We start from the raw sequence: 15,171 nt of genomic DNA, 5'->3' as shown, positions 1-15,171 counted from the left end.
ATTAACTACTGGCAGATAATTCAGTAAAATTAATTTTGGAAGGTATATACATACTTGTCCAAAAATTAATTCGTTTTTAGTCGAATTGGATTTATGACAATCTACACATATTATAAATAGTAGAATCATTACTTTTTTAAATAAAATTTACTACAATTTTGTAATTTTAATATTTGTCCTTGATTATTTGAAAATACATATATTTTATTATTATATGTTATTTTATTATGATAAACCACAAATACTGTTTATGAAAGAACATCTTAAATTCCTCTTTTTCATTGCAATCGTAAATCGAACAGTTCCTGTCGAGAATTCACCATGGTATGAATGCAATCATATTTGTTCAAGCGATTTTGACATCAGTTGAGAAGTTTCATTTGTCAGAAAGAATTTTTCTTGTCATTTTCGCTTTTCGGTGGTGGAGAAATCAATATGGTTAAACTCGTTTTAAGTGCAATTTAAGTGGATTTTAAATGCGAATTTAACCAAATAAATAACAAAGAAAGCTACAACGATAATTGGTAATTGTGTGGCATATGAATTATATCGAAAATTAAGTTTCTGTGCAAAGAAAGATGCATTTTTTTAACATTATAAAGTGACCGAAAAGGAAAAGTGGAAATTTTTCAAGTTGGCTAGAGAAAGGGTAGACAACGCAAAAGGCGAAGGAAGAGAAACAGAGATACTGTAGATAACTACAGTGAAAAATGACTATCATTTGGAAAAGTTAAATATACAGCTCGTCATCTCATTCTAACTGATATGTTCAGGTATTGGATACCATGTTGTAGCTACGTTTGTTGCGCTTATTGGCGGTGGGCGGTTGTTGAACAGCAATGAAGCATTACATACTTTTCGCCGCATTCATGCATACATATTTTTTGTTTATGTGGCATACGTGGATTTTACATAGCATTTTAGATTTTTAAACGAATTCTACAGTTGGCTAAAGGAGTTGATTAATTGGAATTACAGGAGTTATTATTTTTGTGCGTTTCTATGTATATCGTGTATATCGCACCTTAATTGCTGTTTGTAAAATGCAGCATCACTGCATACATTTAATTCGTTTGTACTAAATAGTAGTGGTGAATTTTGCATCGTAGTTCTTTTTCTTCATGCCTTTTTGTTACTCGAAAACGTTTGTTGTTTTAACTTGGCATATGTAATATTAAAAACAAATATACAGTATCTTCAAAACGTATATAATATCAATTATTTCTGATTAGGTCATTCTTACCAAAGAATTTACTGTGAATTCACCACTAATTTTTTTATTTCGTTTCAATTCGCCGTTTTCGCTGTCAGTGGTGCGCTTTCTTTTGCTTGAATTTTCATTGCTGTCAAATGAAAAAAAAACGACATCGGCGAGCAGTAAATGAGTTCGAGTGCAAAGTTAATATCAGTGCCGTTAAATTCGTGTAATCTTTCTACAGTACCAGTTATTTTCTTTTGAATAAAGTAATATTGCGAATGAAACCAAAATTTAATGTGTTACTGTAAGTTTAAAGTATTTTAAAATAAAAATTCGTTAACGTCCAACCATAACTCTTTGTGCATTTGCTCACTGACATTTATTTTCTTTGAGAGGCGGTGACGTCCAGCAGTGAATCGTGTTAATTTAGCTATCTACCCACTTTCCGTACGGTCACGTAGTTTTTTTAGAGCATCATAATTTTAATTTATATATCTTGTGTAGATCTATTGAATTTATAATAATACTTTTTCTTTAAAATTTCAGTGTTTATGTGGACAAAGGAAAAGTGAACAGGTCAAAAGTATTGTAATATACGGATGTGTTTTGTAACCCCGCGAAGTGAATCCGAACATTGAAACCAATTTTAAAAAGTAAAGTTTATTCAATTTTTGTAAAGGAATGCAATTATTGAATTGCGGCGATTTCATTTGCTTAGCTTTGCATTTTGTTTTGCCATTCATTTAATCTTTCATTGTTTTTTTTTTCATGTTATCTCCATTTGCTGCAATTTTAAATGCTAAAGGTTCACTGAGAAGAGATTAATAATTAATTAAGGTGAATAAGTGCTAAATAACCACTGTCAAAACCAAATCAACAACTAATAAGAATAAAACACAATCGATCGAACGAACGAAAAAAGAATTTGAAGATATTAAAATTAATTTAAATAGTACGAAAGGTGTCAACTATAACACATTGTGACCCTGAAGTCGTAAATCATAATCGCAATTCCAGCGCCGTTGCAGTGAAAGATAACTAGTGTGTTACTATTGTAGCTGCAAAAAATGACGCAAGTTTTGCCTATACGCTTCCAGGAGCATTTACAGGTGAGTGTTTGAATCATAGTAAGATTATTGTAAGTTATTTAAAAATGCCTAAAAGAGTATTGTGGTTTAAAAAATGGGTTTTAGCTGATAATAACCATCATCTGCAATTTTTTTTTATATTGTACAGTGTTACTACAAATGCAAACACCCACTTTTCTGATGTTCTTTTCAACGCACACATAAAATATTCAGTTTCATTATCAGCCTCCTGGGTTATAAAAAGCTCTACAGGAGGATGTTCATACATACATATGTATATATACATACACTTTCATTGAGTTTTGATAAGAAGACTGTTTTATCACGATTTTCCTTCTACACCCACATAAATGCCTACATCAAATCACAGTTTCAATTTCCACATTTACTTGGTACATACATACACATGGCTATATAAAGCAGAAAAAATAAATTTAAACCTGCTGTCTTACTTGCACTGATTTCTGTTTAAAAAAATGAAACTGAAATTGAAACGCATTGTAGTTTACAATGAATAAAAAAATGCTTTACCGAGTGTGTCGGTGACTGGTGCGACCGGCCGCCGGTTTGTTCGTTATACGTATGTATATATGTATGTGTGTATGCTCATATTGCTGCGCTCAGTAGAATCGCTGCTGCCATTCAAAAAATTTATGCGCCATGCATGTTTTAGTGTATGTGCATGCATGTTTTAGTGTTCATACAGCAAAAATGTGACTCATCATTTGGCGTTTGGGGGTTAACGCAAATATATGTAGGTTTCTTGACTAAATACTTAATTTATTTTGTTGCTTACTGGCTTAGCACTTTAAGTTTATATGCTTTCGGCTTTTCATTAAAAAAGATTTATTATTTAAAAAATTAAATTGATATCAAAGCTGAGGGTCAAATTGTCATATCAAATAATATGTTTTCGCTAACTCCAATATGTTTTATATAATAAATTTTTTCCACATTAAATATTTTACTTTATCCCGTATGCTCATATTTTCTTGCATTTTTCATTATCTAATCACTAATTTTATGTTTCCTACGTAATTGTATTCGCTTTTTCGCCGTCATAGAACTGACTTCGATTCAGCACACGCTCTTGGCTAGTCATTGTAGTTACATCAACATTTTTTAACTATTAGTACATCTTACTGTGTTTCTTTTGAATTTTCGTTTTGGCTTCAGCTTCTGAACCGGTTCGTTACCTTTATTTCAGTACAGCGCGCTGGTTGAGTGAGCTTACTCATACTTTTACGACTTTTCCACTTTCTCGTGGTATTTTGTGATTTATTTAAATTTATTCGCTTCTTATGGCGTACTATAGTAAAAAAAATATACAAAATTACAATTACTCCATTGAGTCTACCCAATGCTGTCTTAGTTGATTCATAGTCGCCGTAATATGAGTACGTACATAAGTACATACTTATGTATGTAAGTATGTTTTGACATAAATTTTTATTTATGAATTTGTATTCAGGTGCGCATACCAACTCAAGCTTAATTTTGTTTTTGACCAATTGGTGCCGGAGAAGCCTTTCGCTGACATAAAAATGATTTTCGTCTCTTGTGGTTAAGGCTTCTACATGTTCTTTCCATTGTTTCATAATTAGATTACTAACTACGAAGCAGAACTGAGCACAATTTTTATAATTACGCCGGTATATGTTTATGTTTATGTACTCCTGACAATCCAATGATTTTCTTACGTGTTTCTTTATGCATTATGCTGATTTTGTACACTCGAGTTCATTAATCTTTGACGTCTTTTATGTGAGAAGCGTGGCTCACGTTTTCGTGTGTTTTGCCGTGAGGAAAGAATTATGAATTAAAGTAGGTTTATATGCCGTTTCCCATGAAGTAAAATATTCATGAAATATTGTTATTTGTATTTTTTAATACTTGTTTTAATTTTATTCTAAAATTGTTTTAATAAATCGAATATATTTATATGTACATATATATTTTTTTTCTCCAAATGGGCTTTATTCCTTAATTTTGTCCTCCAATTGTATATTTTCATAATTAAGTTTATATCATAATAAACGTTATAATTAAGTATGTAGATAAAACAATTATGTTTAAACTCTAATTAATTATTAATCGACACCACTTTTGTACACTTAAATTTAACAATAAATACATATCGCAATATATGATAAAATTTGGTCATTTAGTGCTGCTCTTAAAATTGTTTAAATCTTTGTACCTATCGTTACTTCGTTCAGTGACACTTGATCACCAGTTAATTGGAACTACATACACTCATACATACATATGTACATATATTGTTCCACATACAATCACTTAATAGTTGACCCACTGCTACTCAATGGCGCCACTGTGAATGCATATTATATGGTAGTAACGGAACTTTTACGAAAATACAAATTTGTATGCCGTTATAAGCATTAGCTTAATGTACATATATATGTATGTACATATGTATGTATTTGTACATATCGACTATGTGCTCATTCGTTTGCTTCACTGTAACAATACTAAACTTTTACTGCTCCACAAAAACATTATTATCATTAATTTGTTGTTTTTGTTAACTCCCCTCATAAGCTCATACATAAATGCGTGATGGGTTTTCTTATATTGTGTTGCCATATGGTCTGAACATAATCGAAATTTTGGAGAAAAGTGTAGTATATGCGAAGGCCACATTGTCATTATTTCGAAAAAGCAATAACATTTAAATACGTAAATATGTGTTATGATTGACTATACTCTGGAATTAAATTTATTTCTAGACCTTTTACCTAGTTCCACGTTTAAAACATTACAATGTTGTGATATATTCTTAAATTTTTAATTCTCTAATTTAATGATTAGCCATCATTTTTCTAAGTAAGAGATACTATATATACACCGTTTGCTCAGTTGGGCCAAAGTAATTTACAGTCTTTAGACAAATGAGTTAAAACACACATACACCATCACACTAAGCGTCTTAGTAGGTTCTTATAATTAGCGAGTAAATATTTAATACATATTTGAATGTCTAGCACGTGATAGATAAACAAAACAAGAATTAATGTACTGTTTTATATGGAATTTTTTATAAGCCTAAAAGTATGCTTTAGTTAAGACAGCAATGAAAAATATATTATAAAAAATGATAAATATGAGAAATTTATAACAAAATAGGTTTAAAAAACAGCAACCAACGGTAATTTCTGATTAGTTGTAAATGTGTTATATAGCCTAAAAGTATGCTATAATAATACATATTTTTGTAGAAAACAATTACATATATAGCACTATGCGAGAATTTAGGGCAATAAAATATAATCAATAATTATATGTTTCAGCTAAAATTTAGCTAACATTGTTTGGACGCTTAAAAGTATGTTCTAATATTTAATTTGCGAACTTTCGAATAATAAGTGCAAGAATTTGGAAAATTGCAACAAGAGTATCGCTTTAGCGCCTAAAAGTATGCTTTAAATTGTTATATATGGTAAGTTTAATAACTGACTCGGCTATAACCGCGTAAGCTGTGTCTACGCCAGTAAAGCAGAAGAAGAAGAAGTTTAATAACTTAGCTTATAAAATGAAATATGTATGTGAATTAGCCTTACGAAAAAACGTTACCTTTTACCTAAATGCCCCTGAATGTATACTACAAAATTAACTGATATTCCATATTTCCATGTTATTATTGTAATGGCATAAAATATTATACACATACATATGTATGTATGTTGTGCATTGTGGCCGGAATGGCGTTAATTTGGCTTATTTCGGTTTTTTGTTTTCACGCTTTCTGCTTTACAATCGCCACGAAATCAAACAAAGAAATGCGCAGCAGCGTTTCCTATAAAGAAATCAACAATTGCGTCTCGATGTTTATAATAGCTTAAAATATTTTTGAGAGCTGATTTCTATCCCTGTGTTCGAGAGAGTATGAAGGAGAGCGATCGCATCTTATCGTCGTAAGCTGACGGAAGTTTTTCCCATTCAAAAACATAAAATTGGAAACATTTTTCATCTCATCGTGATCCCTCATCCGTCGGCCGGCATTACCGTCTTATTTTAGCTGATGCCATTGACATTCTATTGAGAGAATTGCAAAATGCATATTTTAAACAATATACTGAATGATTTTTTTTGTTGCTCTTGCTGCTTTTATTGTCAGTTTATTGCATTTAAATATAAATCTTACTCATATTGCGTTTCCTGCGCCGTTCAAGTGCTGTGTGGGTATGTGCGCTTTTCGCTTATCACTGGAAACGCGCTCGGCATAAAGAGTTCAAAAAGTTTGTTAATTTTTCTTACGACTTTGGCGCAGCTAGTAGCAATTAAATCTGTATTTATTCAAGTACATTTTATATTTGCATTAGATTTGTCTGCAAACTGATGTATGTATGTGTATGTATGTACTTGTAGTTTGCATTGAATGAAAAATGGCGCCACATTTTTCTTAAGGCACATGCCGACATGAGGGCGCTATTGTAGCTTGAAGGGGTTGTATTGGGTGTAACAAATGGTAACCTTGAACTAGACAGAATTTGTTAAAAAAATAATAAAAATAGAAAATTTTGGCGTTAAATGAAAATGATGACGATGTTTTACTTTGAAAACCTTTTTCTTTCTGTTTCATATATTTTTTTTGTTATATTTCTAAATTTTTAGATTTATTATTTTTGGTATAATGTTTTTTGATTGAATGTCGTGTGAATGTTTTTTTCTTTTTTATTGACAAATTTATAAGTTTTTTTTTATATTTACATACATATTTAAAATTTCGCAAAAATAATTATTCCGTTAATAATTGCCCTTAATTTTTATTTATTTCCTTGCAGCTCACAAATGTCGGCATCAACATCAATTCGATTTCGTTCAGTACTCTCACCATGGAGTCGGACAAATTCATTTGCGTGCGTGAAAAGGTCAATGACACCGCTCAAGTGGTCATTATCGACATGAACGATGTCAGCAACCCGACCCGGCGTCCCATCTCCGCCGACTCGGCCATTATGAATCCAGCCAGCAAAGTTATTGCGCTCAAGGGTAAGAACGTCCTTGCCATACTTTTTTAATATAAACACTCCAATATGTATTCGTAATTGCAGCTCAAAAGACCTTGCAAATTTTCAATATCGAAATGAAATCCAAAATGAAGGCGCACACCATGACCGAGGATGTAGTCTTCTGGAAATGGATTTCTTTGAACACACTGGCCTTGGTCACCGAAACCTCTGTCTACCATTGGTCCATGGAAGGCGATTCCACCCCGCAAAAAATGTTTGATCGCCATTCATCGTTAAATGGTTGTCAAATTATCAACTATCGTTGCAATCCATCGCAACAGTGGTTGTTGTTGGTGGGCATATCGGCATTGCCAAATCGTGTGGCCGGTGCTATGCAGTTGTACTCGGTGGAGCGCAAGGTCTCACAGGCTATCGAAGGTAAGTGCGTGGTGTTGTAAATAATGCCTAAAATCATAAAAATTATTAAAATATTTTTGTTTTTGTTTTTACACCTAATTTCCTATGCTTTTTCATGCAGGTCACGCTGCTTCTTTCGCCAGCTTCAAAATGGAGGGCAACAAGGAGGCATCGACACTGTTCTGCTTCGCTGTGCGTACTGCAAGCGGTGGAAAATTGCATATTATCGAAGTAGGTGCCCCGCCGGCAGGTAATCAGCCTTTCCCCAAAAAGTCTGTGGATGTGTTCTTCCCACCGGAGGCGCAAAGCGATTTCCCCGTCGCCATGCAAGTTTCAGCCAAATATGATACCATTTATTTGATCACCAAATATGGCTATATCCATCTGTATGACATGGAAACGGCCACGTGCATCTACATGAATCGTATCTCGGCCGATACGATCTTTGTGACGGCACCGCACGAGGCCAGTGGCGGCATTATCGGTGTTAATCGCAAGGGGCAAGTACTATCCGTGACCGTCGATGAGGAGCAAATCATCCCATACATCAATACGGTATTGCAGAATCCCGATTTGGCTTTACGCATGGCCGTGCGCAATAATCTCTCCGGCGCTGAGGATCTCTTTGTGCGTAAATTCAATAAACTTTTCACAGCAGGTCAATATGCCGAAGCGGCTAAGGTGGCAGCGCTCGCACCAAAGGGAATCTTGCGTACACCACAAACAATACAACGCTTCCAGCAAGTGCAGTCGCCTGCTGGCTCAACGACGCCACCACTCTTACAATATTTTGGCATACTACTCGATCAGGGCAAACTGAACAAGTATGAGTCGTTGGAGTTGTGCCGCCCCGTGTTGGTTCAGGGTAAGAAACAGTTATGTGAGAAGTGGTTGAAAGAGGAGAAACTCGAGTGCAGCGAAGAATTGGGTGATTTGGTGAAGACATCCGATTTGACATTGGCGCTATCAATTTACTTGCGTGCTAATGTGCCCAATAAGGTTATACAGTGTTTCGCCGAGACGGGACAATTCCAGAAGATCGTATTGTACGCTAAAAAGGTCAACTATACCCCGGATTATATATTCCTGTTACGTTCGGTGATGCGCACCAATCCGGAACAAGGCGCCGGTTTCGCCTCGATGTTGGTGGCCGAAGAGGAAGAACCGCTGGCCGATATCAATCAGATTGTCGATATATTCATGGAGCATTCAATGGTGCAGCAATGTACTGCCTTCCTGTTGGACGCACTCAAGCATAATCGCCCCAATGAGGGTGCTTTGCAGACGCGTTTGTTGGAAATGAATTTGGTTTCGGCGCCACAAGTGGCTGATGCCATTCTCGGCAATGCCATGTTCACGCATTACGATCGTGCGCACATCGCACAGCTATGCGAGAAGGCCGGCTTGTTGCAACGCGCATTGGAACACTACACCGACTTGTATGACATTAAGCGTGCTGTGGTGCATACACATCTGTTGAATGCCGATTGGCTGGTCGGCTACTTTGGAACGCTGTCCGTGGAGGACTCGTTGGAGTGCTTGAAAGCCATGTTAACGGCGAATATACGTCAAAACTTGCAGATCTGCGTGCAAATTGCTACCAAATATCATGAGCAATTGACCACTAAAGCGTTGATTGATCTCTTCGAGAGTTTCAAGTCTTACGAGGGACTCTTTTACTTCCTCGGCTCGATCGTTAACTACTCGCAGGATCCCGAAGTGCATTTCAAGTATATACAGGCGGCTTGCAAAACCAATCAAATCAAGGAAGTTGAACGCATTTGTCGGGAATCAAACTGTTATAATGCAGAACGCGTTAAGAACTTCCTAAAGGAGGCCAAACTCACTGATCAGTTGCCACTTATCATTGTTTGTGATCGTTTCGACTTCGTACACGATCTAGTACTCTACCTATACCGTAACAATCTACAGAAATATATTGAAATTTACGTGCAAAAAGTGAATCCATCACGTTTGCCTGTTGTCGTTGGTGGTCTCTTGGATGTTGATTGCTCTGAGGATATTATCAAAAATTTGATACTTGTCGTAAAGGGCCAGTTCTCGACCGATGAGCTAGTGGCTGAAGTGGAGAAGCGTAATCGTTTGAAATTACTATTGCCGTGGTTGGAATCGCGCGTGCATGACGGTTGTGTAGAACCCGCTACACACAATGCATTGGCCAAGATCTATATCGATTCGAATAATAATCCAGAACGTTTCCTCAAGGAGAACCAATACTACGATAGTCGCGTGGTCGGTCGTTATTGCGAGAAACGTGATCCCCATTTGGCTTGTGTAGCTTATGAACGCGGTCAATGCGATCGTGAGCTGATTGCTGTTTGCAATGAGAATTCGTTGTTCAAGAGCGAGGCGCGTTATTTGGTGCGTCGTCGCGATCCCGCCCTTTGGGTGGAAGTTTTGTCTGAGGCAAATCCCTACAAGCGCCAATTGATCGATCAGGTCGTGCAGACAGCGCTGTCTGAAACACAGGACCCAGACGATATCTCTGTGACGGTGAAGGCCTTCATGACCGCCGATCTGCCCAATGAGTTAATTGAATTGCTCGAAAAAATTATACTTGACTCGTCTGTGTTCTCCGACCATCGTAATTTGCAAAATTTGCTTATCTTGACCGCTATCAAAGCCGATCGCACACGCGTCATGGACTATATCAATCGTTTGGACAACTATGATGCGCCCGATATTGCGAATATCGCTATTTCGAATCAATTGTACGAAGAGGCATTCGCCATCTTCAAGAAATTCGATGTGAATACCTCCGCTATACAGGTGCTTATCGAGCAGGTGAATAATTTGGAGCGCGCTAATGAGTTCGCCGAGCGCTGCAACGAGCCGGCCGTTTGGTCACAGCTCGCTAAAGCACAACTACAACAGGGACTCGTTAAGGAGGCCATTGATTCGTACATTAAAGCGGACGATCCAAGCGCATACATGGATGTGGTGGATGTTGCCTCAAAGGCTGATTCCTGGGATGATCTGGTGCGTTATCTACAGATGGCACGCAAGAAGGCGCGTGAATCATATATTGAAAGCGAGTTGATCTATGCCTATGCACGTACCGGCCGTCTTGCTGATTTGGAAGAATTCATTTCGGGTCCGAATCATGCCGACATACAGAAGATCGGCGATCGTTGCTTTAACGATGGCATGTACGATGCAGCCAAATTGTTGTACAACAATGTTAGCAACTTTGCACGTCTCGCCATTACATTGGTCTATTTGAAGGAGTTCCAGGGCGCCGTAGACTCTGCACGCAAAGCTAATTCGACACGCACATGGAAGGAGGTGTGCTTCGCTTGCGTCGATGCTGAGGAATTCCGTCTAGCGCAAATGTGCGGTCTGCACATCGTCGTGCACGCCGATGAATTGGAAGATCTAATCAATTACTACCAAGATCGTGGCTACTTTGAGGAACTCATTGCGTTGTTGGAGTCCGCTTTGGGACTGGAACGCGCACACATGGGCATGTTCACCGAACTGGCTATACTCTATTCGAAATTCAAGCCGTCTAAGATGCGTGAGCATCTCGAGCTGTTCTGGTCGCGTGTCAACATACCAAAAGTGTTGCGCGCTGCCGAATCGGCGCACCTTTGGTCCGAACTGGTATTCCTCTACGACAAGTATGAAGAGTACGATAATGCAGTGCTTGCCATGATGGCACATCCGACGGAGGCTTGGCGTGAGGGTCACTTCAAGGACATCATCACCAAAGTGGCCAACATCGAATTGTACTACAAAGCTATACAATTCTATTTGGATTACAAACCATTGTTATTGAACGACATGCTATTGGTGTTGGCACCACGTATGGATCATACACGGGCCGTTAGCTTCTTCTCGAAGACCGGCCATTTACAATTGGTGAAACCATATTTACGTTCAGTACAATCGCTCAACAACAAGGCGATCAACGAGGCGCTCAACGGCCTACTCATCGACGAGGAGGACTATCAGGGTCTACGTAATTCCATTGATGGATTTGATAACTTCGACACAATCGCATTGGCACAAAAGCTGGAGAAGCACGAATTGACCGAATTTAGACGTATTGCTGCCTATCTGTATAAAGGTGAGTAAGGCAACAGAAAATTGGTTAAAAAAAATAGATTCGCTTAACTGGAATGCGGTGTGCTGGGGTTTTCTATTATCATGAACCTAAAAACACTGGTCAAATTTTATGAGACTGAAAACATCTCTTTAATATATAGGCAACAACCGTTGGAAGCAGAGCGTCGAATTGTGCAAAAAGGACAAACTCTACAAGGATGCAATGGAGTATGCGGCTGAATCTGGCAAACAGGAGATTGCCGAAGAACTTCTGGGTTGGTTCCTAGAACGCAATGCCCATGATTGTTTCGCTGCCTGTCTATTCCAAGTGAGTGTGTAGTGATCGAAAGAGCGTATATATAATTGAAAATGATAGACAGAGAGAGAGATAAGAGCCTCCAGTAGCAATCGGGAGATATAAAAAAGAGAGTTAGATATGAAGTAAGCTTTAAAGATAAAGTTAAATGAAGAGAGATAAGTAAACAGGCAGATATGATATGTATATAAAGAAAATATCGAGTTATAAATGAGTTGAAGGACTCATATCCTCCAATATGGTGAAAAAAGAGGGGGCAGAGACGAAAAGTCTCAAGTCGAATTACTTGGGCGGAGACAAAGTCTCGCAAAGTTTAAAAGGAGAACTTTCAGAATACAGATAAAAATATACAGCGGGTAAGGGAGAGAGAGAGAGAGCGTAATGAGGAAAAATTTGAGATAAAGTCAGATGATATGATGATATAGATGATATATCAATATAGTTCGAAAAAGTTAAGAATTAAAACGAGATATTTTGAGAAAGAAAGAAAAACATTTTTAAAAGGAATAAAGTCATATTTTTTTTTTGTTAATTTTTTCTAGTGTTACGATTTGCTGCGGCCTGATGTTATACTGGAGTTGGCATGGAAACACAATATCATGGACTTCGCCATGCCCTATTTGATACAAGTAAGATTTTTTATAATTATTTTTTTTTATCATGTTAATATTCATTTGATCTTTAAAGGTAATACGCGAATACACCAGCAAAGTGGATAAACTGGAACAAAACGAAGCGCAACGCGAAAAGGAGGACGAAACCGTCGAACACAAGAATATCATCACAATGGAACCACAACTGATGATAACCGCTGGACCGGCAATGGGCATACCACCACAATATGCGCAAAATTATGCGGCGGCGCCTGGCTATGCGCCAAACATGGCTTATCCCGGCTATGGAATGTAGGCAACAACTACAAATACAACACCACCACAACAACCACTACTACTACATTATTGAAAGTGAAAATTAAACGAAATTCAACAAAAAACAAAACTAGCAAAAAATCAAGAACACAATCCGTAACGTTGCAAAAAATTTGAAACATACAAACACACACTTAAACACGAGTAAAATTGCAATTCAAAAACGAAAATTTAAATGCGAAATCACAATTTCCCCATGTAAATGTAGTTGTAGTTACATCATTTAAACGCTATAGCAGGGAAATACAAGCGAAAACATTGCATTACATACATATATCGATACAAAGCGAAACAAAACAAAAACAAAAGCGTTAGGCGTGTGTGTGTGTTCGGCATAGATTTTGCATATATAAAACTATATACAATTATACAAAAATGTATTACAAGTATATATATAATAATTATTATTACACATATACATTACCATTATTACGATTACCAATTAAAATTATAATTACAAGTTGTTTGTTTAATTAATTATTTCGTGCTTTGTTGTCTCTTCTTTGCATATATATATAATGGAAATATTGTGTTTTTTTTGTATTTGTATTTGATGTATTTGAACTTTTTTTCATTACTGTACTGTTATAACTCCTCAATTGATTGACTTGTCATGTTTCGAAGCTGAAAACAAAAAAAAAAATATTCCATAAAGAAAAACCGTATTACAAAGCACGTGTAGTGTTGAACAAATGATGAAGAGAACCAACAAGAACACCAACAAATAACGTAAATGAAATGAAAAATTTATGCTAATTTTTTTGTCTTTATTATAAGTGAAAATAAAAACTTTTTAGTTAATAAATATCTATTAAAAAATCAAGAAACATTTTTATTTAAATAAAATTCTTTTGTACGCCGAAGAATTATATCCATAATATGTATGTATGTCTTCAAAACAGCAATGCGTATATACATATATATTTTCGATAATTAATTAAACCTTTTTTCAAAAAACTACTAAATTTATTTTCGTATAATTAATAAAACCGTGTTTCGAAAAATTACTAAATTTATTTTCGAAATTTAATTTAGCCTTTTTTCGAAATTTATTATTTATCATATTTTCGAAAATAACTGCTATTATTTTATTACTACGATTATTTTCGAAAATATGATATTAAGAAAGTAGCTAATAAAAGTAGCAATTATATGTTAAAAATGGTGAACAAATTTCGAAAAAATGTCACATATAAAACTAATACTTACTTTTTTACCTAAAAATGGGTAAAAACTTACATATATGGAGAATAAAAACTAATACACCTAATTGCATATTTTTGTAATTCAAATGACGTTTTTATATTTTTAGCCATTTCTGGAATGTTTTTTTATTTTATCTTATTTAAGTAATTAAACAAATATCACACTTTCAGTATTAATTTAAAAAATCACTTCCAAAAAAAAATTTTAGTAAAGTGAATAATTTGCGATAAAAATCAATAATCATTTTCCAATTTCTTTACTCTCTTTTTACAGTTACAAATAAGGTAAACGCCAAATCAAACTACACCAACAAACAATCAGTTATATAGCTTGGTTCCTCATTGTCTATGTACAATTGTCTGCCTACTCAAACACGCTCTATAACATTTGGTCGCACACTAGAAAACCGTTAAGCGATTATTGGAATCGCATAGGGAAATTAACAGTATAATTAGAGAGATTTTTTTGGGAAATATTTATTTAGAACGTTTTGTACTAAACAAAAAGTATTGAAAGCATATAATTTTGTAACATTATTTAAAAAAGATATTCAAAAAACATTATAAATAAAAAATAAATTAAATAATTAATTTATTCATAATAAAAACGAATTGATTATAAAATTAAAAAATAATTATAAAAATAAAAATTAATTATAAAAAAATAAATAACTGATGAAAAATAAAAATTAAAAAATGTATTTAGGCACGATGAAATATTGAATAAAAATGCGAAAAGTACACTTCTTGAGGTTTTAAATTAAAAAAATATTAAAAGTAATTTTTTCTTTAAATTTTGTTTTAAATTTTTGAAACATATTTTCTGTACATCGAATTTAAGTAATATGAAAATGTCAGGAATAAGCTTTTATTAAAAGCCTTAATCTTAAATTTTTTTTTCCAATTATTTTATATTCGCCATAAAAAAATTTCGTATTCACAAATTGTATGCAAAGTGAGGCCTAAAACAATTCTCG

General features: G+C 35.1%; 1 protein-coding gene across 3 annotated transcripts; it reads left to right on the top strand.

The window, feature by feature from the left end:
• Positions 1-371: 371 nt before the first annotated feature.
• LOC120774405 (clathrin heavy chain) lies at positions 372-14,766 on the top strand. Of its 3 annotated transcripts, none has more exons than XM_040104027.1 (10): positions 372-524; positions 1,745-1,851; positions 2,004-2,307; positions 7,092-7,299; positions 7,362-7,697; positions 7,798-11,766; positions 11,906-12,072; positions 12,603-12,689; positions 12,748-12,965; positions 14,469-14,766. In XM_040104027.1, the coding sequence occupies exons 3-10, from the start codon at positions 2,266-2,268 to the stop codon at positions 14,476-14,478; spliced, it is 5,037 nt and encodes a 1,678-aa protein (XP_039959961.1). In that variant the 5' UTR covers positions 372-524; positions 1,745-1,851; positions 2,004-2,265; the 3' UTR covers positions 14,479-14,766. The 3 variants fall into 3 exon arrangements, with proteins under 3 accessions (XP_039959961.1, XP_039959963.1, XP_039959962.1); XM_040104028.1 differs by lacking the exon at positions 372-524 and adding an exon at positions 1,380-1,502; XM_040104029.1 differs by lacking the exon at positions 14,469-14,766 and having other exon boundaries at positions 12,748-13,047.
• Positions 14,767-15,171: the final 405 nt, after the last annotated feature.

The sequence above is a fragment of the Bactrocera tryoni genome, chromosome 4 (assembly GCF_016617805.1).
Source record: "Bactrocera tryoni isolate S06 chromosome 4, CSIRO_BtryS06_freeze2, whole genome shotgun sequence".
Taxonomy (NCBI): domain Eukaryota; kingdom Metazoa; phylum Arthropoda; class Insecta; order Diptera; family Tephritidae; genus Bactrocera; species Bactrocera tryoni.
This window is presented reverse-complemented; position numbering and strand designations above follow the sequence as displayed.